The sequence below is a fragment of the Watersipora subatra genome, chromosome 1, assembly GCF_963576615.1.
Source record: "Watersipora subatra chromosome 1, tzWatSuba1.1, whole genome shotgun sequence".
Taxonomy (NCBI): domain Eukaryota; kingdom Metazoa; phylum Bryozoa; class Gymnolaemata; order Cheilostomatida; family Watersiporidae; genus Watersipora; species Watersipora subatra.
Window position 1 is genome coordinate 4,756,013 of NC_088708.1, and position 24,799 is coordinate 4,780,811.

General features: G+C 35.3%; 1 protein-coding gene across 2 annotated transcripts in view; it reads right to left on the reverse strand.

Annotated features, from left to right (window-relative positions):
• The window catches only part of LOC137397549 (methylcytosine dioxygenase TET1-like), a 41,805-nt gene extending 21,557 nt beyond the window's left edge, over positions 1–20,248 (reverse strand). The window contains exons 1-3 of one of the 2 annotated variants that reach the window (XM_068083844.1): positions 20,178–20,248; positions 16,797–17,964; positions 3,425–3,985 (exon numbers count right to left, since the gene is read on the reverse strand). In XM_068083844.1, coding sequence (XP_067939945.1) covers positions 3,425–3,985; positions 16,797–17,948 — 1,713 coding nt within the window. In that variant the 5' untranslated portion in view covers positions 17,949–17,964; positions 20,178–20,248. Of the gene's footprint in view, positions 1–3,424; positions 3,986–16,796; positions 17,965–19,982; positions 20,050–20,177 lie in introns of those variants that run through there. The other variant, XM_068083851.1, reaches the window with a different exon arrangement.
• Positions 20,249–24,799: the final 4,551 nt, after the last annotated feature.

Consider the following 24,799-nt stretch of genomic DNA (forward strand, 5'->3'; position numbering starts at 1 on the left):
TGACGTACTCGAAAAATTTAGTTATTGTTTTGACACGTGAATTGAAAAGCCAATAAAAGGCTCAATATAAAACGTAGCACTAGTTTATGACAAACAGTTCGGGTTCTACCGAAAAGCCCGTATCAAATATAGATGCTCGCTATTTTACAGTTTTGTTTCGGTTTGGTCTAATCGTCTAGTCGTAATCTGATCAAGCGACCCATACTTCCTGCCAAACAGCGCCAAAAATCTTTGCAGCATTTTTCGACTATCGCAGGTGACCAACAGGCTCCTCATGTTTATGAAAGGATGATATGCACTTCTTCAAGCTATGGTTAAAAATTAAATGAATTTTTACGGTAGGTTTTGAGATATCAGTTCTCAAAATGACAGCATTACCATGATGATGAAATAGACGCGCCAGGACAATAAATGTGGTTTTATTGAATGCGAGAACTATGTTTGTAAAAATATTTCGCCGAATGAGGTTGCGTGAAAGTGTAAACAGAAGATATCTTGTTCAGCTATGTCCCATTTGAGTCATTCCAGAAAGGGATTCTAATCTACGGCAGTTTCGTGATGACAGCGATTAACTGTTCGTTTTTGAGCTTTTAGGAGCTTGTAATCACATTTCCACATATTTGGCATCTACAACACAGAAGTGTAAGACATGGTGAATCTTGTGATACCAAATAACTGTAATGTGAATTTTGTTGCAAGTAAACCTTTAAAGAAACCTTTCATACCAAACTCTAACCAGTAAACCTGTCAAATGTGAATCCAAAAAATGTTGAGACTGATAACTACGTGTTTAAAAGAAAATTTCGCATATACAGTCAAACATGGATAACTCGCCCACGGATAGCTCGAACACATGGTTAACTCGAACGGTTTCTTTGGTCCGTTCCCACGTAATGATAAATTGCTATAGATAACTCGAACTCAACACTGTTAACTCGAACTGTTTTTTGCCCAACGGCTACCGAAACGGTTGTTATCGCTTTAGAAAATCACTTTATTCCAAGCCAGAGGTAAACCTCAACTTTTCGTAATTTATAAGCGTCATTATTACCACCATCGGCAAAATATTTTTGTCAACGACTTTTCTAAAGGTTTGGTGAAATTTGATTTATACCAAACATCCGCTTAGTGATTGCCCTTCGGAAGCAAGGTAAAGTGAGGTAATCTTTGCATAAACTTCAAGAAAAATCGGTAAAATTGATCGTGGGTAAAAAGCTCAAAAGAAAAAGATGTCTTTTCTTTTGAGCATTTCAACAACGATCAAGTTTTGCCAATGTCAGTCTAAAAAACGTCCTGGCAATAACATCACCTCTAACAACAAACCAATCTCAAGTGATAGAAAAATCTCTATACTTTTTGATAAAAATGTTTTAAACTTTACATTAGAAGCATTTAATTTGAAACAAGCCATTTGTGCTTTTGATTTATATTATAGTTTGTATATGTACATGTACCTACTAATAAATAAGTAAATACATGGACTTGTGACAGTGCTCTGATAACTTGAACGCTCTGATAATTCGAGCAATTTCGCTCAGTCCCGTGAAGTTCGAGTTATCTATGTTTGACTGTATGCTTTTAGCAAAATATCTTAACATAAAAAAACTACTTAGCAAAGGCTTTGTGATGGGAGATTTCAAAGCAAAATCAAAATATCAAAACTTTCAATTTTCGAAGGAACTATTAGAAACGAGTGGAATACTGGGGACAAAGCAAAATACAGTCAAACCGCTAAATACGAAGTCAATTCATTTCGAGTATACTTCATAGGTTGAACCAAATAATTCTATAAGAATACACAGTAATTCATTTAATTCGTTCCTCAGTCCAAAAACCTATAGCTCCTTTAATAAGTATCACAAGTAATTAAATAAAAATTAAGCACATGCATTATGTAACGCTATGTAAAAACTCAACTATATGTAAAAGTAAATAAAATAATAAATCTATAGAAAGAGGTTTTTATCATTACGCTACCTTAAAGACAGACAGGGGAAAGAGTAGACTCAGCAATACATAGATTTGAGGTAAGTCATAGCTAGAAACAGTCATAGAGATAACTTACCCTAAGCAGAGCTTTGTTGCTAGTAAACTTATAAGCTAAAATTGAATACCCAAAAATAATACAATCACTTATAGTTTTGCTTATTTATGCTGATTTTAAAGAAACTGATGAGTTTATTCTTAGATGATTAGATACAACTTCTAGAATTTAAAAACTTATCAATCTTTTTACAAACATTGAGCTAATTATTACGGCAAATTATCATCATAAGCAACATTTTCAAATACTTGAAAATCTTATGCAAAAAGGCATGAATTTAGCGCCTGAAAGCAATGACAGAGTAACCATTTTCTATATTGTTCCCAATATATTATATAACAATTATTTTTATAAAGTTGTTAATTTTCTAAGCAACTTTTGTTTAATCGTCAAAATAAACAAGCTCAAACTAGTTCTGATCTTTTCGGTAGTAAAATTTTCCCAGTAGAAAATCGTCCAATTTAACGAATAACTGCTTTATATTTAGACATTCTCTTAATAATTGAGCATAAAACATCTCAAAATTATTGGTTAACTGTTTCGTATTTTATTCATAAAATTTTTTTATATTCATAAAAAAGTTGCGTAATAATGTTTTTAGATACATTTGAATGATGATATTTTGTTCTTTTAAACTTCTGTAACAGCCAATCAACTTTCAAGTTTGAATGAATTCCCATGAAAACCACAAACTACAATAAGATGATAAAAACAATCGACTCTGCATATCAAACCTGCTTATCACCTTTAGCTCGTTTTTATTAATTTCAGTAGGTAGAATCTCTAACACTCAATTGCAATCGCGTTTGTAAAAAAATAAGATCTCCTTCGCTGTTTTCTCTTTTTAAATTATTGTGATGGCTGTTATAGTTACCTTTAAAATTTGTATTTATTATTATGATAAGTTTCGAATTGAACATAATAGACAATGTTTGAAAATATATGTAACAATAGAAATACGACGAGTTTTGTTAATAATGATGACACAGAAGTTCTCGTGACCCTATTAAATAAGGTCACAACAAGCTTCATCTAGAATGATCGAGACAGAATTAATCTTATTAGATAAATTGACTAATCTGTAGCATAAATATAAAATAAAATACTAAAAATGTAACAAAAATTGGGAGCAAACTCAACTACTATTATTACATGTTAAATGAATTTTCATAATGCATTACAAAGTTTCTATCAAAAATAGGGGGTTTCCCGGAATGAATAACCTAGGAATATACTTGCATATAGGCTATGTATATATATTCATGCACGCTGAAGAAACATAACTTCTTGATTACATATCAGAGTCCAAATCAAACTCAAACAAACTGGCACTCTCCATGCAGAGCCTGAATTTGTAGCAAGCCTTAACCTGGCACTTACATGTGAGGGTATTCTATACAATTCATTATTCTGGGCTCCAGAAGCATTGGTAGGGTTTGATTGGCCAAAATATCGAGGTAAAGAAGCGGTATGGGTTAATGGGTGGGAAGTGTTTGACGTGTTCTGCACTGGAACTGTATCACTACCCGTCATGGAAGGGCGACATGCTATAGTAGACACTGTTGGGGTTGCATTGAAAGGTTTGGACTGCTTTAAGAAGGTATCCATTCCAAGAGAGCTCATTGTGGTGGCCTTCGAATCTGAGGAGCCAATCTTGAGTTGTGTGGGGGCTATTTCAGCAGAGTGTGTCCCAGCAGAGTGTGTCTCAGCAGAATGCATTCCTGAATGATTCATTACTACTGAGTCCATCCTTGTAGGGCCTCCGTTCACCAGGTTCATCCCAGCAGGATTCATTCCAGCAGGACCAGCTTCAGAGGGTGTGTATGCAGTAGGTTCTCCACCTGAAGAACCTACTGTCATAGATTCTTCTCCGGTGTCAAGGTAGTTGAATTGTCCATTGGCAGATATCTCGCCTGTGGACCCACAATCTGAGCCACCCGCCTATAAAATGCGAAAGCACATCATTACACAAAGATGTTAATGTTTTACACAACACTCACAAGGCACACTTAATAGGCACAAAAACAGGTTTACACTAGATTAATAAGACATTAATGTTAACAGTCAGAGCTTCTTTAAAAAAATTTCTTTGGCATACAATTCACTTGTTTAGTTTTTTAATGAACAATTTAGTTCCCTTGGTTTTGGTCAATAAAATTCATCATAAAACAGTAATAAAGACTGAAAAATCAACACAGTAATTTTCTTTAAAAAATGCTCATTGATGAGCCAAATTAAACTCAAATGACAAAGGTCTTGCAACTACATCGACAGTAATGGAAAATTGACCAAACTTGAGTTAGATCATTGTCACAACAGACATACACTTGCTGTACGACGCAAACAGAAACTTTGACTAGTCAAACTTTACAGCACCATTTTATTGTGTATTTTCACGGTGTCTGATGTGGACTAGTATTGTTTCACCTACGCTATTTAAACTATTTCCAGCCAATCAATGAGCTTCAAATTATATTTATTAAACTTACAAATGTGTTACCAACTTTATTTTTCATAGCTCAATCAAACTCCATTAGTTTTCCATATAAATTTCTTTTGACAAATTAATATTTATGTCAACGTCACAAATATAACTGAAGAATGTCTCTTAAAATGGACTCAGTCATCAAGTCTCATAGCTGGGTGATCGTGATCATGTTATGATCATAATATCACAATCATAGTAGTCATCATTATGATGATCACTGATCAGTAGATGATCAGTGATCATCACATCATACTCATGATGACTCGGTTGCATCAACAACAATTCTTTTGTTGTTTTTGTTTGTATCGAAGTCTATTTTCTAAATAAAAAAGCTTCACAGTTTTGTCATTAAAACTTTGAATGTAACACTATAGAATTAATAACTGTATTAGGCTAATAGACATCCGTTGTTTACTTTGACGAAAGTGAATAACGTTTTAGCGATTGCAATGGAATTTCGGGACTCAATCTTTTGAGACTAAACTTTTAGCCGCTTGCGCTAAGCACGCATGTGGCTAAAAGTTTTTCATTATTTCTGTGAAAAGTATTTTAAATAGCGCCGCGTAAAAGTATTGCTCTGCTAAAAGAATTTTTTGGATGCTACTATCGACCAGTTCACCAGTACAGAAGAAGAGTTGAGGTCAGCAGACACTGTAGAAAGTATTGAACAGCCAAAAAAAGATGAAATAGTTCCAGACAAAAGCAACAATCACAATGCAACTGACCGAGCAAACGATGCGAATAATTTTGTTTCAAAAATGTTAATTTTTGTTTCTGCAAGCAATATAAGTATGGTTAATTTATTTCACTTGTTCTCGAATAAATATTGTTAGCATTTGATAGATTATCATTATTATATAACTTATAAATTTGCAGATTTATAGCACATTATTTGATAGCATCATTGCAGTTATCCAAACTCGGCTTACAATGGATCAACACAACTCATTTTCTATTGCGCATAAAAAGCCAGTTTAGGCTACCAACTATAGCAAATATCAATGAGTGCAATGAGTTTTTATGCGACCTTGTTAAATATAATTATAAAATAAAATTATGTTTTCAAATATAGAATGAAATGAAAAATTGAAAGCTCCAACAAATTGCAATGTAGGCTATAAAATAGATTAATAGCAAGCAATAAAAATCAACTGGTAGAGATATTCTTGGCTTCCCACTGCATATTCATTTGAAGATCTACGACAATTTGGAGGTGTGTTACAGCAGATTTCTTGTATCAAAAAGAGTTGATGTTGCTTCACCCGAAAGAGAGTGCGAAATAAAATATAGGCGACATTCGCTTCGCCGGTGAAAGGGTTAAATTTATCTTCTCAAAATTTTAACACGCTTTTTGAAAAATACAATACCACCCTTTATTTGAACGTCACCTCTAATAAAGCGCCACTATGGAGGAAGGGTTGAAAAATAGAGTACCATGACATTCAAACAAAGGTTCTACAGCATATTGAATAATACTGTTTGCGCGACGTTGTTTCGTCATAAAAAACATAAATATTGATTGTGAACCAAAGTTATTTAGAACATAGCTTGCCGAAGGTATAGACAATGTAAATTTATTGTTTAAGCACCGGATTTTTATAGATGATTAGAGATTGTGAAATTGTTCGTAAAATCATTACTTTCAATGAGCCTTAGGAATGGCTTATGGCACAAACCTATGAAACAAGCATTTTAGTCAATACTGAATATATAATTTTGTGGCATGTTAAATGGGCTTTAATCACAGAAATGAAAATCTTTCATAGCAGTACTAGCATGCCCCATTTATGGCCATCCTCACAGATTGGTATAGTTTTTATTTGGTCTTACAACCATATTCACTAGTACTTCAAATGGTTAGAGGAGATGAATAGAATTGGACAACTCTCTTAACTTAGCATTATATTGAGTTAATAAAGCAGCATGATAGTTTTCAGACATCTGATTACTGATTTGAGCAAACAACTATATATGAAGAGATTGATGATAATAATTGTTGATCAATTCAAAAATGAATAACCGGTACTCGTATAAAGAAACAAAAACAACAATTGCACTAGTTGCAAATTACCTAAGAGCAAGCAATATGTAATATATTAAAATAACGCAATATATAAATATAAAATAATATCACATTAAACTTTAAAGTTTTTTGCATCAAGTCTATTACAAAGTAAAACAACTAAAATATTTTCATACATCATGAAAAATAATGGAAAGCATGATAATATGTTGTGTCAAAGGCTAAGGCTTGACAAAAATTATAACTTGAGAGCTGATGAAAAATAATCTAACAGAATATGGATACTGATGCAGAGAAAAAGCCAGTAAGTATATGCGACAGTGATCTATGTAAAGGTTCTGTAAGACTACTATGGACGTGATGGACTTGTGTCAGGTGTTGGTATAGATGAAATGATAAGTTGGATAAGGAACCATGATATTTCGCTGGCATTTGTAGAGTCATTCAACATCATCCAATATTGAGTGGTAATAGTATCTGTGATCTTACTGACAACTCTACAAAATTGAAAGTAGGTGTAGAATTTAAACAGTGAGTTTGTTGCCTACAAAATCATAGTTTGGAGAATATTACTTGTTCTTTACATACTGCTGTAACTCCAATAAATCGCCTCTGTGTTTTGGAAAGTTTCTTTTTTCTTCAGTTTTCTCATGCTGAACCTGCGATAACATTGAAATAAAATTTATAGCGCATTATAATAAAAAAACTTCTATTTGGTCAATCCAAACTGTTGATCTCATAAAACCATACACATGAGATAATAGTCAATAAATATTTCAGCTGATATCAATATAGCATGCATATTCTATGTAGGCGATGACACCTTCACCACCCCAAAAACTGTCGTATTAGGTACAAATGTATTAACAGCACTATGTCTGCTGTATTTGCTAGCAAAACTTTCACTTTCATTTAAAAATATACCGCACACCACAAATTACTGTAATGACTCACCGACAGATATAAGAAGACCGTCATTCAGGTCAGTGACCCAAATCTGACAAACTGAGTGACATTTTTTCTCTGCGTTATTGGTCTTTGTGGAATTAAAGTAGTCTTCAACGTTCTTTAGCAGATTTATTGTATATTGCTAGCCTGTTGCATACTGTTTCAACTTAAAACCTTTGTCAGTTAGTAGAGCCCTAGTTGAACATTTTGGAAATTATCATAATAATAGTTGATAAAAGCTATTTAGAGGACAAATGTGGTTGAATGAAGGTTATAAGGAGCAAAGGTGAGTGCAGGATCATCAATTCACAACAAATTTATGTTTCCTTAACTCTTTCACTACCGCAAGCCGATGTATTGGTTCGGGTTACCTTCTCTTTGTGGCCGGAAGCAGATACATCGGCTTTTCGACAGTGCGTTAGTTTATTTATAATTACTCAGCTTTCGCTTCAGATAGACCAATAAGATTTGGTCTCCATGAAAACAAGCTTGTTGCTAACGATATAGACTAATCAGTAACCTCTCACTAGCGGCTCACTGAATATCAAACAGAAAGTTCATCGCAGAAAAAACACGGACAAAAAAAGAATACCGCGATCGTTTAAGCTGTAGAAGCGTCTAACATTCTTAGCCATTGGGACTCCAGTAACTCTATAGAGTGATTTTGACTCCACTAGTGCATGTATTTCATGTGAAAAATTGTAATAGTAACCGAATATTATGAAGACAATCAAAATATGACTATCAAAATTGCTGGCAAAATATTGTTGATGAAGTTTGTAAAAGATTTTACAGTTTTTAAATGAAGTTAATTTAAGATTTTTTATTATGTCCTAATAAAGTATCTTCTTTTCAACAATCGGTTTTTTAAATTAAGTGGATATCTTTATTCGTTCCCAAGTTATCACAAAATTAGTGACATTATGTCAAAATTTGTGTGAATAGGAAAAAGTAATTTGGGCAGGGCTAGAAATACATGTAAATTCGGTAGCGAAAGAGTTAAGCCAGTCCTCTCTCAGGATAGAGCTTCTATCTGGTGAAACGCAAAAAAGAGGAAGTGCTGAAAAATGGTTACAGATGAAATTTTACACTATAAAAATCTCAGCTATAAAATGATGGATATCAACAACATTTGAGATAAAATATACATTTATCTGCAGATCAAGTAAAATCGAGAGCTTTTGGCTTAACTAATTGCAGCCCAAGTCCATAGCTGCAAAATGACTCTAAATCATTAAACGAATATGTTTTTGCTGGAAAAGAACATTTCATGATTGAATTTACCACCGATTGCATCCATTTATAATACTAATAAGATGATTATTATTGCTTAGTCTAACACAATAAAACAAATATCTTATAACAATTCACTCATTGCTAGTATATTATTAGAACCGACTTCATTTGTCTGGATTTCATAATCTGTTAAACAATGTTAGCATCTCCAAGTTTGTGCGCTTAAATCCGAAGCCAGGCCTTTGATCTAAGACTAGTAATAGTCAAATGACACTATATGGAGTTGTGCACTCACTCTTAATTGAAATTTTAACAGATTCACCTTAAACCTAATATTTGCGAGTGATTCATAAATTGCCGAACTAACTATAAAGAATCATTGTCTTTAACTTGGAAAAAAAGTGAGCCAAAACATTTTTTCACTTAACATCCACAACCATGGGCTAGCGGTGGAATTTTTTTGATTTTGCTAGATTAGTTCGTTAACCCTTTCACAAGTATATTAATTAATTAAACCTTTGGGTACAGAGTGAATATATTTGCAAAACGACTAACAATTTGTACATAGGGATACATAAAACGTCATAACTTTTTTTATTTACAGGAATAACTACATGAAATATAAAATACATGTAACTCACACACATAGAAGTCACTACATGTAATATTTATTGAAGCAGTCACCTTTGCATAACCCCACCGTCGTTGTGGATCATGACCGTCGGCACGTTCAGATTCATCACTATCGCTACCGGTTTCTGACTCTACATCGAAATCATTGGCATCAATATGGCTTCCACTGGAACAAGATTCATCAGTTTCAACCACATAATCAGCAATATCTTCCTCGTAGTTGGTTCTAGTAGCAATTTTTCGACGCGGTCGTTTCGTTTGACTTGCCATTGTTTCGATAGTAGTTTTAGGCGTAGTAGTAGTTCGCGATACAAGATGTTTCGGTGGTAGTTGATCGCCGTAGTGATAACCATAAGAATTTTGTTCTTTTGTTAGGTTTGACTGACTATTATAGCGAACACAATGAGATTATGCTTTATAATATAAAGCTAAAAGAATATTTGATGAACTCAACAAAAATAGCCAATAACAAAACGGCTGACGAATAACGGCTTTTGGGATTTCCCAAACGACATAAATGTCTCTACGCTCAAAACTCCGGGGGGACATTAATGTCGCATCGCTTACGAAAGGGTTAACGGAGAAGGCTAAGTGTGTAAATTACTTTAAACTATACAAGAATAAATAAAGTTCATCTAAACTTAAAGTGAACAAGTTAGACTTGTGCTTAGTGATAGTTCTGAAATATTTTAATACAGTCTTGAGCAAATATACAAGTACAGTGAAACTCGGCTAACTCGACCTTCAGGGGACCGAGAGAAAGTGTTCGAGTTATTAGAGCGTTCAAGCAGGGTTGACTCGGTTTAAACCCGGTTTGAACCAGCCCGAAAAAACCGTTTTTTATGGGTTTTTTTCGGTTTTTTCATTATTTTTTGTAAAAAACAATATTTTAAGCTCCTAGTGGTTCATGTGCGGTAGAAATGCAATTACAGTGAAACATGGATAACTGAATCGTGAAACGTGAAGTGAAAGTGAAATAAGTGAAACGTGGAAACATGGAAACATGGATAACATGGATATAGCGAACACATGGTTAACTCGAATGGATTTGCTTGGTCCGTTCCCACGCAATGATAAATGGCTCTATATAACTCGAACCCAACACTGTTATAACGAACTGTTTTTTGCCCAATGGCTACCGAAACGGTTGCTATCGCTTTAGAAAATCACTTTATTCCAAGTCATAGAGGTAAACCTCAACTTTTCGTAATTCATAAGCATCGTTATTACCTCAATCGGCGAAATATTTTTGTCAACGACTTTTCTAAAGGTTTGGTGAAATTTGATTTATACTGCTATACGATGAATAGCACGGGCTTGCCGGGTCACGCGCGCAAGGATTTTCGCCACGCACATACAAAACAAAAACAGCATGTTGTTTTTGTTTTGTATTTGCGTGGCGAAAATCCTTGAGTGCGTGACCCGGCTAGCCCGTGATGAATAGTTTTCCGACGTTGATTCCGTGTTGAATCAACGTCGGAATGTTGAATGTTTAAAACGTCTTAAAATTGTTGTAATTAAACGTATACATTGTCTTAGCTAAAAAACCTATTCATCGTTTGACCTAAACACAGAATACGTGTGTACATTCAATAAGTATCCATTCAAAAAGCGTGAGTGATATACAATGTACAGTAAAACCTCGTAAAACTTTTAATTGAACTGCCTCGGAGTGTTGCTCTTAACGAATCCCAGGTAAAGTAAGGTAATCTTTGCATAAACTTCAAGAAAAATCGGCAAAATTGATCGTGGGTAAAAGGCTCAAAAGAAAAAGATCTCTTTTCTTTTGAGCATTTCAACAACGATCAAGTTTTGCCAATGTCAATCTAAAAAACGTCCTGGCAATAACATCACCTCAAACAACAAACCAATCTCAAGTGATAGAAAAATCTCTATACTTTTTGATAAAAACGTTTTAAACTTTACATTAGAAGCATTTAATTTGAAACAAGCCATTTGTGCTTTTGATTTATATTATAGTTTGTATATGTACATGTATCTACTAATAAATAAGTAAATACATGGACTTGTGACAGTGCTATGATAAGTTGAACGCTCTGATAATTCAAACACTTTTGCTCGGTCCCTTGAAGTTTGAGTTATCCGCGTTTCACTGTATATGTAATTATCAACTGTTGAGGTTCATTTAGGATACAGTAGTAAATTGATGGCAGAGTTCAAGTTGAAACTACATGAAATCCTAGCACAACAATGAATTAGTGAATTTCATTTTCAATTGGTTTTATCAAGTAATATGTTGATCTCTTTATTGATGAAATATAAAAACCATGTGAAATATACTAATCCAATCATCGTCTCTAATAATGAATAAATACTTTCTCAAGTCTGGCCAGTGAGAAAGGATTACTTATAATTAGAAATTAAAACAATAAAACCCTTTTGGGCAAAAGCTTCAAGTTTGCAAACTAATATTTTATTTATTGGGCACAAGCCAAAGTACAGTGAAACATGGATAACTCAAACTTCACGGGACCGAGCGAAAGTGTTTGAGTTATCAGAGCGTTCAAGTTATCAGAGCACAGTCACAAGTGAATGTATTTATCAGTAGATACATATACAAACTACATGTATATATAAAACTAAAGTATAGGTTGTTTGTTGTAAGTTAAAGGGCATCTGATGTAGAGTTTTTAAAGTATTTATCAGAAAGTATAGATATTTTTATACACTTGAGATTTGCGCGTTGTTTTAGGTGATGTGACTGCCAGAACTTTTTCAGATTAACATTGGCAAAACCTAATCGCAGTTAAAACGCTCAGAAGACATTTTTTCTTCTGAGTGTTTTACTTGAGATCAATTTTGCCAATTTTAATCTTAAAACGTCTTGTCAGTCACATCACCTAAAACTGCAAACAAATCTCAGCCCAATAGAAAAATATCTATTCTTTCTGATAATTTTTAAAACTGGACATAAGTAAACATTTATGACCAATGCAACAAAGCATGCTTTACATCTGATCAGTTGTTTCATTTAAAAAACTTATCGAGTGTAGTCTGTGACAAGGTATTTTTTTTGACAAAGATCAACAGTGTGACTTATTGTAGAAATAGATTTTAAACAGTTATTATAGTCCTTAAAAACTTGTTAGCCTTTTCTAACAAAATTGGCCCACAGTACGCCTTCACTACGCACTTGTCTAAATCAAGTCAATAATACACCATCCAAATCATCGGGCGACGTTGAACGATCTCTTAGCCTTGATGAATTTTGGTCACATAACGATCTTATTCTTTCTTTTTGTTTAATCCATGTTGACACTGTACTTTTTGGAAGATTTTCTCTTTTTGATAATGCTGATAGCTTTTGTCCTGCTTCGATTTCCTCGAGTACTTTAAGTTTGTCAGAAGGTTTCCACACTTTTCTTTGCTTGCGTGATGCCATCGTAAAGCGGATGTCTGTTTTAGCGGACGCCAAGCCACGAGCCTATTTGTGACATTTTATCTTTATGTATCCGCATATAATCACTGTTACAATATGTATTTTGCATGCTGTGTCTATCTTTATTAAATTTTTATCGCTAATACCTTCTAACGTTTATAGCTTGGCCGTAACTGAGCGAACGTCTTAGTGACCCTATTAATCATTTTTATACGATTTCTTTTTCGGTTCCATTATACGGTACGGGGGAAATTATATGTACACTATTCGCGTATAAAAAGCGCTTTCGTTAAGAAAGCAGAGTAGTCTCAGCTCCGCGACTAGTGGAAACTCCTTCGAAATAAATTGAAAGGAAACCACGTTTGTGAATTCGGCAAAAAACTGTTCGAGTTAACGGTGCCGAGGTCGAGTTATATAAAGCCATTTATCATTGCGTGGGAACGGACCAAGCAAGTCCATTCGAGTTAACCATGTGTTCGATATATCCGAGGGCGAGTTATCCATGTTTCACTGTAGTTGGATTGTTAGAATTCAGTTTATTAAGTTTGTTGTGTTTTGAAAGGCAAAGGTTTTAAGGCAAAACATAATAGGTGTGTTGTCGTAACACGAGGTTTAAGCCTATCTGCGTAACGCGAGGTCACGCAGATAGGCTTAAAGCTCACGTAGCAAAATGTCAAGCTGAAAACACCAATTTAGACAGTGATGCTAGTATTCAGGTGATAGAAGTTGAGTCATATGCCACAGCTCCAAACACTAGCAATGCATCTGCATTATGCTCTGCTCTACACTACCACACGACCAATCACTGGGATTAAAGTCTCTACTTGTACATAGAGCTGTATGTAAAATATTCACTTTTATGTGATAAGATTTCTGCTCTGTATTTCATCGATCATGTTTGATTTAAGACTCATTCTGAAATTTCCATATATTTTCTCTCTTTTTCTCCCATAACAACTCCCACAGTACCATCTTTAACAGATGATTCCACATATGTATGTTCAATACTCAATCATGCAGCTATAGTAAGTGATGTTAATTAGACTTAAAATTTTAAAAACCTTGGTAAAATTATAAAAACCACAAAACACCGGTTTAAACCATAAAAACCGGTTTAAACAAAAAAACCTGGTTTTTTCATAAAAACCGTGGTTTTTTCCAACCCTGCGTTTAAGTTATGAGAACACTGTCACAAGTACATGTATTTTTTAGTAGATATACAAACTATTAATAAATCAAAAGCATTGATTGCTCGTTGCAAGTTAAGGGGCCTCTCATGTAACGTTTTAACAATTTTTATCAGAAAGTATAAATATTTTCATGTCACTTGAGATTTGTTTGTTTGTTTCAGGTGATATGACTGCCAGGACGTTTTCAGATTAAAATAGGCAAAACTTGATCGCGGTTGAAACGCTTAGAAAAAGACTTTTTTTTAGCGTTTTAACAAAAACCAACTTTGCCGATTTTTCTTTAAGTTTATCTGAAGGTTACCTTGCTTCTCCTTGCTTTCGAAAGGGTATCCCCGAGCGGATGTTTGGTAAAATTTGATTTTTTGCAAGCCTTTAGAAAAGTCATTAACGAAAATATTTTGCCGATAGTGGTAATAATGACGCCTATGAACTACTAACAGTTGATGTTTATCTCTATGGCTTGAAATAAAGTGATATTCTAAAGCGATAATAACCGTCTTGGTAGCCATTGGGCAAAAAACTGGTTGAGTTAACAAAGTTAAGGTCGAGTTATCTAAAGCAATTTATCATTGCTTGAGAACGGACCAAACAAATCCTTTCGAGTTTACCATGTGTTCGAACTATCCGAGGGCGAGTTATCCGGGTTTCACTGTACATAGTGTATGTCGCTGACAGTTTAACCAGTGAGTTCCTGGGAATACTACAACATTTAATGAACTGGGTGTGCTATCTTGTATATATAGTGTGTGTAGTTGCACCAGTACTTCACGACTATGTCCTCATTGCAGTGAAGCTCAGCTGAGCCACGTTGTTGCAGAAGACATGTTGTTGCAGCTTCACTTAAACCCGATAGCGTGAACTCGAATTCGTAATAGTGCTTATATGACGTTGATAACAGAAGCTACCAACAATCGTAAAGATGGTAACCAAATCAGAATCCTCTACTTCTGTAGTAAAGAATGTTTAAGGAAATGCACTTATGGAGCTCTTGTCATTGCAGCTCATAGCATCAACTCATTGAAATATGCGGTTTCAGTTTCGCAACGATTGCTAAACCTCAGCTTAACCAAATCATTTTTTATGTTATATAAGCAAATGTTTTCTGCACACACATATTCCATCAATCAATTCAATAGATACAGTTGTAGAATGTGACTGAACTTGGTAAGGATGTTAAGAGTGGTTACTAAAATCACACCTATAGCTGGAGCAATCCCACTGATATTTTTTACTTCCATGTCGTTAAGGTAAAGCCATTGTATGTCTTAGCAGTATTATTAAACTTATAATACTAATAAAACATAAAACGGCTTAGAGGCATTGTTGGTTTAATATATAAACCCATAAATATATAACAAATAATATATAAACCCATTTAAAAAGTTTTATTAAAATACCAGATGTTCTAGTAATCAAATAATGACCTTATATTATTACTGAACTTGTGAACTAGGTAAATTAAAATTGTGAGCGTGATTGTTTAATACTGCAAACAGAAACTATCTGTTTGACCAGATCTTTCCTTAGCAGTCATACCCAATAATTTGATGACCAACAAATGTTCATGACATTAAGCGTTAAAGAGTGCTAGTAGAGGCAAAGGTCAATGGTTTTACCTGCGGTTACTAACTTTTGCATTATTGATCGGCTAACAGCTAGTTGGTCCTTCCTACTACTAACATTCAAGTACCTACTGAATGCAGTAACATTGCAGATTAAGATTATATTATGGCAAAACCTTATATTTTACGTTTTTTTGTACCAGTCTCAGCCGAAAATAAACAAAGACAAATAAATAATTTTGTAGTATCGTTGCATGTGATACTATTGGAAGCTTGAAAAAAACAAAGTTAAGCCAAGATTTTAAAGTTTTTACAATAACAGGACTAGAATCTATATTTATTATTCTTCAATCTTATTGTTATTTGCTCAAAGGTTTGCCTGCTATAGTAATTGCCACTATAGCCTTTCAAATCACTAGCACAAGTGATCCACACTGTATAATCCATCTACTTTGCCTACAGTCTAACTGGTAGCCCAACAGCTCCACATAACAGTAATGTTGAAACTATCTTGCAAAAGTTAGGAAGAAGTAAATGTTTTAATTTAGTTTTTAAAAAATGATTAGGCAAGGGCACTAATTGATCCATACCGGACTCAGAAATGTTTAGGAACAGACGTAATTGAACAAGTTTGGTATCGCGGAAGAAGAGTGCAGTCCTAGAGTGACACTCTTATTGAGAGCAAACAACTGCAAATATCACCGGCCGAAGTTCAAATTTTGTAAAGTTCAACAAGCAAGCTAAATGATTAGTTTCAAAATAAATTAAAGATTATTATAGACTATTTAAGTGTTATAGTAAAGAGAGTATTACAGATTCAATACTTTTTTGAGTACTTTATAATTGTAGCCAACTTTATAATATTTGGAATTTTAGGTATTTTTTCCAAAGGTGCTAATTGCAGTCAAAAAACTGATATTCCTTCAATCCTCTCATGCCTAATTCCAAGGTATTTCGTCTTATAATTATACAAAAGCATTAATTAGCCTAAGGAGGGGTCTTTCCCTTATCATAGCACCTTTTTACCTTTTTGTAAAAATATAAATCGTTTCCATTACAATTTTGTAGGTTATGAACTAAATGACCTTGTTATTATTAGTCTTTTGAAAACCTAATAGCACACATATAACACTGATGCTATTCTCACTGCTCTCTCTCTCTCTCTTGAGTGTTTAAAATGTGACATCAAGACAGGTGTCCTAACTGACATGAGGATATGTTTCCAGGGTTTTGGCAAGACTTCAAAACTACTAGATACTTTCCATTGCTTACCTTTTTCCTGAGTAACAGGCATTTCCTTAGTTTACAAATAGCATTTACTTGGCCTTTGTTACGGCAGACGTAGCATTCTCCGCAGTCTTCCCTGACTTTGCATGGCTCACAGTTTCCGCATCTTTTTCTTCTGCGTCGTTTTGGTTTGTCTTTATCATCATCAGCCCCACTCTGCTGATCCACGCCAAGCATTGCACCGGCAGCAGTCGGCCCGGGTGGAACGAGTCTATTAAATCCGGGTAGCGCAGCAGAAAGTGACTCCGGCGAAGAAGATGATGTAATGGAGACTTGGTGAGACAGTGTTGTCGGTAGAGAGGGTTTGCTCTCGCTGGGTCGCATCGTTTCTGGTAAGTCGGCATTTGATGATAAAAAATTTGCTAAAACATTGTGAAGATCGGTCGGCAACGTAGAAGGCATGTTGTCCGGCGTAGGTCCACTTCCTGTAGGTCCACTTCCTGGTGATCGGTTAACAACTTGTTCCGACTGAATCGCTTGCATCGATTTTGTAGGCCATGGCTTGCTATGGTTGGATTTGGAGGTGGGGTTGTTTGAGTTATAAGTTTGAGAGTCTGGCAGCTCATTGCTAATCTTTGCAGATCTGATCTGAGAGTGGGAATCGCTGAGCATACCAGGGCTGCTTGGAATATCTGGGTGGGGTGGCACTGCTAGAGATTGGTGAGAGGTAACATTTGCTACGCTATTAGAGTGCCCCATCAGTTGATATTTATTTATGGAATCCTTGTTGCTAAAAGGTTGTGGCAGTTGAGATCTGTCCAGTATCGAATGTTGATCATTTTGTTGTTGGGACGCATTAACCCCTTCATTCTGAGAGGGCGGCAATGCCATCGGTGGCTGAGATGCAAAAAGAGTGTTCATTATTGGATAGCCTCCCATCATATTATTATGTGCGATCGGATTGTGGGGAACCGGTGGTGGCCCCATAACACCGATCTCAGTCGGATTACCAAAAACATTTTTCCTGCAGAAATCTATGGCAGCCTGCTGCTGTGATGCATAGGTAAGGCGTTGATGAAAATCAGCTGGAGCTACGTGAGGTGAGTGTAGTTGCTGGCCCCACATATCAGGTACAGGCGGCTGGCCTGGTGATGGCCAGCCGACTGTGGGGCTTTGGGCTGGCTGCTTGTATGGCATCTACTTCTTCATTTTGCTACAAAATATAGAATCAGAATAATAAAGCAATCAACTACAAGTTAGTTCAAAGTTGTAAGACAGAATGATACACGATGAATGGAGAGCATAAACTTATGACTAAGGCACATCTATTCTCAGCATGACGGCAGCAGTAACTCGGCAGCAGTAACTCCTGTCATCCCAAACACCAGCAGTTAGTAACCAACTAACAATGAGGCTTCTGCAACCAATAGTAGATGTTGGTAGCTGCCGAGTTTCTGACCTGCTTACCCTTTGCCAGTTAGGCATACAGATGCGATGCGTATTGCACTAAAACTATCTAAACCAGGTAGGCACACCAGCATGTAATATACTTTATTTATTTCAACCCGCTAGGCATAACCGTATACCCGGCATAACCGTATACCCGGCATAACCGTATACCCGTACGTGTTGTACTCTATCTATCCAGGCCAGGTAAATTTTTGGTTTGCTAATTGCTGCCAGCTAATCATCCTAGCCTAAAAAACTTGAGGCATCTAGCTTCATTACCGCATATTGTTAGCGATGCCAGTCTTCAACAGTCTTTGAAGACGCAAAGCCATTGGTCATTGGGGAAAAACTGAAAGAGTCAAAAACCAATAATCAACTCATTCAAACAAAGCAGATCTAGCAAAGCATTATGCATCAGTGATCACAAAATCAATATTGCTTAGCTGGGAAGGGAGTCTACACTACTAGACAAAGCTTTAATCCACCTGCATTCCGAGTAATTCTAGATGATTCATTTCATTGTTAGGGATCTGATACACACTGATTTTAAGCGTTTAGTATTTTATTGACCCTTCCCAGAGCTGGCAATTGATAACAGAACTGTCAGCTATCTGCAGCTATCTGCAGATGAACAGTTACACTCGTAGGTATAGAAAGGTGCTTCCATATGCTAGTGAAATCCTAAGAGAAAACTTCTAACATGGCTGCTTACAATGGTCAACATTAGAGGACTTTGATGGGCCAATAAGGCATCAGCTTTTACATTCCTATCGACTAGAGCAACTAATGGCCTGTAACAATTAATTAGCAACTACTGCCCAACCACAACAAACTTGAAAACAATTATAGTGACACTCGGAGAGACCAAGAACCAGGCACAAAAGATCAAACAGCCCTAACTGTGAGTCAACAAAAAATGTTCAAACAGAGCAGAAGATTTGGCTACATCCCACATATAATTTGATATAAATGTAGAATGATCATATCAGTACACAATAGTACCAACATCTGAGATCAGCTCCACTATTTGAAGCATGAATAGCAAACTTGAAAACTGAGGTAATTATCCTTCTCTCGATTGCTAGTTGAATGGAGGAAGTAAACAAGTAAGGCAGACTGACACTACCATGGAATGCATTACGTAACCCATATATTATATAATCTGTTTGAAGATCACACGATCATAAAATAGAATGGAACTACTATCTGTCTAGAGTGATGATCAGTATTAACCAAAATCGTAACACTTTTTTACTGACTCTTTCATATAACTAGTAGGCCTATGCTTACTAGTTGTTCACATTACTAAATAAATTAAAATTTTAGAATTGATAAAACTAAAACACATGAAACTAAACCACTTTTTAGTGATAAGATTCAGAACGCATTGTTTAAAAATGAAAACATATAATAATTAGCATGAAACTAGGACATAAAATAATTACTAAGTAATGCTGAGTAAAATATTATATGAGTAATAAAATAATAACTATTGACCAAGGGTTAGTAAGCTAGAAAAGATTACTCTCATGAAGCTGTACATTACCATAATAGACATCACTCAACAGAATATAAAATGCTTTTAATAACAAATTATACATAAAAGTAGATTATTAAGCACACTTAATTACATACAACTGCTACTAGCTACTTGCCATAATCATGTTCAATACAGATCAATTACAATAACTAAAAAGATCACATTTTGGAAAAGTCAAGTACTACTTACAAACTGGTAGCGTTGAAAGTAAGTAGTGGAAAAAAACGGCTGACAAAACATACTCATTAGGCCTACGTGACTGTAATCAGAAAAGTAACTTCATAGTAGGCGTCTTGTTCAGCCTCCAGCTAAACCGATGCTTGCCTCGTACCCGAATATTAATAAGCTTTATCTTGCTCGCTGATATTACATAACATTTTACAAAGTAAACACAAACAATGAGTCTCACTCCGAATAATTATGGGTTAATTACTTACTATCCTTCCTGTCGCTCCACGCATAGGAACATCATCTGGCATCTATCCTATTCTACTAGACTACAGTCACGTGACCTTGGTAGCCTTGTATAATTATGTGAAGGAAGCGGGATGCGTCACCTATCGTTACGTCCGAAGCCCGAGCAATATCACCCCATCGCTATTAATCGTAAGTTGACAACTCCAATCTTTGTGTACGAAGGTGCTCAACAGTTCAGCGCTGGCACGATGCTGGATCGTACAAAACACCGTCAAAGAAAATATGTTTGTTGCTATTTAGTGTGCTTCAGAGTTATCAAATATCTTAGTTAAAATTATTAACATAAATAAGTTTTCTTTGACATTTTTTTCACTCATTTTGCCAGCATTCCACACAGCTCACACAATGTACAGTTGATTAGACATGTTTCATTATTATATTAGCTTGTGAATTTTGTAATTAACAGCCAACAATTTTTTGTTGGTACTTGTAGAATATTATGTGAATGCCTGAGGCTTTCTTGTGATTAACTGGCTTGCATGGAAAGCCAGGGACAGGGTAACAGTACTTACTATATATGGGACAGGGAATCAGAGTTTAGGCAGAAGCCTAGTAAAGGAGAGCAGAATGTGTTAACTAGGCTACTGAGTTGCCGTGTTGCTGCGCGTTTCCTTTTTTAAACATTCAGCGTGTGGTAGTTTGGGCAGACAGAACTATTGTGTAGCACTGAAAGCTGCTAGGCAGTTATTGGCTTGAGCACAAGTGCTGGATGTAGGAACTGTTGCATTTGTGTGAAATTGGTTGTAGCTATAGTGATTCGGATATGTAAAGCCGTGGTAGTGAAAGTTGATGCAAAAGAGAGGTTTGTGTGTCATCAGTGCAGCTTGGTGCTGCGTAACACAACTTTTTGCCGTTTTGCTCGCAGTAGCATAAGCTCATTATTGCATTGTATTGGTAGATTTTGTTATGCTAAGCGGGCAGTGCAAGCAAATACCCAGTTTTTTGTATTTGTAATCTGATGAGAAGAAAGACCGCATCCATGAAACAAACAGAAGCGGAAAGTAAGTACAAACTATTCTTTAAAATACCGGTAATTGTGGATTTAGTTCCATATTTGTGTTGAGCACTCTTTGTTAGCCTTGCTTAAAAGTGCTGGCATGTAAGAACATCAGTACATGTAATTCTGATAGTCATTGGAACATATTGGGTGCAATAACACCTGCGCACCAAATTTGGCTTGCCCAAATACTGGCAGCAATTAACACAAGTGAATTGCAGAAAAGCGGTTATTGTGAACGGCTAAAAAAGATTTGGAAAGAGACTTTAAAAAAGTCTCTTTCTCTCCATATGTAAAAGTTGAACTTTACTCTATAAATTAAACATTTTATTACTAATAGTTTCATGTGGTATAATAAGTATCACACTCTTCAGATAAAATGAATATGAATATATGAATATATATATATATATGTATACACACATATATATAAATATATATATTTGCATGCGCACGTGTGTGTGTATATATATACACAACATGCATATACATATATATATGATACATATATATATGATACATATATATATATATGTATCATATATATATGATCCTTGTGTATCCATCAACATATGTATTATATATGTCCGTATACAGACACACGACGGACTTTGAAAAATATATATAGATATAAGATATATAAAATACATATGATACATATATATGTATTTTATATATCTTATATCTATATATATTTTTTAAAGTCCCAAAGTCCGTCGTGTGTCCGTGTTTTCGTCGGAAATCCGGCTATAATGTAGATCTTAAAATCTTGGAATAAATATTCCGTACCGAAGAGGACTTAATCTTGGACCAAGCCATTCACCAGTCTGACGCCTTGACCACAAGACTACGGAAGTCGAATCGCTAGACTGCCAATATAATTCATTATATCAGAGCAAAACCTAACTGCTTCGCGTGTGACGCGGGTCATAGCATAACGTCACGAGAAGTTGTTCACTCACATTATTAAACTTGTTAATAGCAAGACTCTCACTAATTCTCATTGTTTATAAGACAAAAAACTTTTCTCATGATATGTAGTTTGAAAGTTAGAATGGCAAATTTTGTAATATGTTAAATACAAATCAATTTTCTGTCCAAATACTCTTCTATTACACGGGCAACGCCGGGTGGCACAGCTAGTATACGTACATATGAGTGTATACAAGGTGTCCGTAAATTCCTGATACAACTGGAAAAATTTATTACCAAGCTAGTTGTTGAGATATGTTAACCAGACTTGTTTTAATTTTGTCAGTGATTTGTAAAGTCTTTTTATTGAGGGGAAATTCCCTTTTCCCCCTGCAGTTTTGATTTCAGACAGTTGAAATTACAGTCATTCCAGTAAGAGAAGGCAAACTGGATAGGTTAGGATAGATACTCTTCAACAGAAGGCGCAATGTGTATCCTGGTTCATTGAGACAAAGTGAGATGTGCAGTCTCAGCGAAACTACAGAACTAGGTGCGGGAGAGATCCACCCTCATGTTCTTCAATTTGTAGATGGCACAAAACTTTTATGGAGACCGGGATGGTGTTCGATAAACAGAAGAGTAGATGACCAAGAACTTCGGAGGGCAATAATAAGGCAAACCTTTTATCGGTCTCCTAGGAAATCCAGTCGAGCTGGTGCCAGACAGTTGGAAATGCCACGTTCGACAGTACACAAGGTCGTACATAAAAACTTATGGCTGCACGCTAACAAAGCGCACTATTGCAATTTGCAAAAGTGTAACTAATGTGAGAGGTGTATTAGGGGTGTATGTATGCTGCCTATGTATGGGTGTGTGTATGCTGCCTATGTAGGGGTGTATTAGATCATGTAAAAAAAACTTAACAAATCACTTTATAGAAATAAAACAAATCTGGTTAACATATTTCACCAACTGGCTTAGTAATAAAATTTTCAAGTTGTATTAGGACTTTACAGACACCCTGTGTATAGATGTACGCATGTATGTATGTACGCGTGTATGTATCTACATATGTATGTACGTATGCATATATGTACAAACGTACGTACGCACGCATGTTTGTATGTACGCATGCATGTGTCTACGCATGTATGTACGTATGCATATATGTACGTACGCACGCATGTATGTATGTACCCATGTATGTACATACGCATGTATGTACATACATACATGCTGTTGTATGTATGTACGTACATACATATGTAGGTATGTACATAAATACATATGTACATACATACGTATGTGCATGTATGTACGTATGCACATATGTACGCACGCATGTATATATGGGCATATGTATGCACGTGCATATATAGGTACATGTATGAATGTACATACCTACATATATACGCATGCATGCAGATACGTAAGAGCTCTTTATATTTATACTATAAAAAATGAAGAGTACTTATCTGTCAGTCAGTATATAGTTAATAAATAGTTTGCATATCCTCTTGATATGATAAGCTGATGTTTTTAATAATAGACCAATAATTAATTATCAAGATATTTATTAGATTGCCTTCATGTCTATGTCTATGCTCAGAGTGAGTCAAGTTAACCACCTCACGTGTTCAGCAACTGAGCACTCACAAAGTTTGAAGCCAGTAGGGTGGCAATGGTCTAGCTGAAGGAGCTTGACCGCCATCTTTAATGGCTTTTCACAATTGCTTGACCTTGCATAGTCTTAAAGGCGATTTTAATTTTATCAAAATTTAGTTGACAAGCAAGTGCTTTGTTGCGACGAAATCTCTGCAGCTTGTGCAGTATTTTAGAAAAGAACGCTATAATCGAGGATTGAATATCAACACGCATAATATCCAGTCATTTTGCTTTTTCTTACATTGTACAGTTTCTTGATTTTATGTGTTTCACCTAAAGCAGACACACCCGATTGGCTTGTTTGCACAAATGCATGTTACGCTGGAATTCAACTGTCGCAAAGACAGGCATGAATTAGTAACTTTGGCTGAGTTTTAAAATATTAACTGCCAATAGCAAATCAAATGGTAAACCGAACCGCAAATGGCTCCAACTGCATTAGCATCTATTATAGTCTGCAAACTATCAGTGCTGTTTTGGACCCTCTGCGGCAGAAAAATTGTTAGGAGCAAATCGTGTGTTGCTTTCTAGTGATTCAAAATTTTTAGTACATATATCAGCTCTATCATAGAACTACTCTGTTTTTCCCAGTTATAACCAGTCTCTAAATATAAATGAACATGACCAACTTTGACTTCCGTTGCCGTATGCATTTCTATTAGCTGATGCTAACTGATGTGCACATGAAATTTTATAAAAAAACTTTTACATCTCTCAAACCAACTTTCTTTTACCTAAACTGGCAGATTTTCCTAAGAAATTGTTTGCTATAATAAGATAGGTATAAATCTTTGTTTTTAAAAACTCGGACTGAACAAGGTAGATAAGCAAATTCTTGCAATAAAATGTAATCACTAAAGCTGATAATCAAAAAGGAAAGCCTTGCGCTAGAGTGTGCTGTGAAGAAACAATAGATACCTGAGTTCTTCAAGGTTTTGTATATATGTCAATCAACCAACCAATCAACAAGCACCATTCATAAAAGATGCGCTTAAAGGAAGTGAGAGA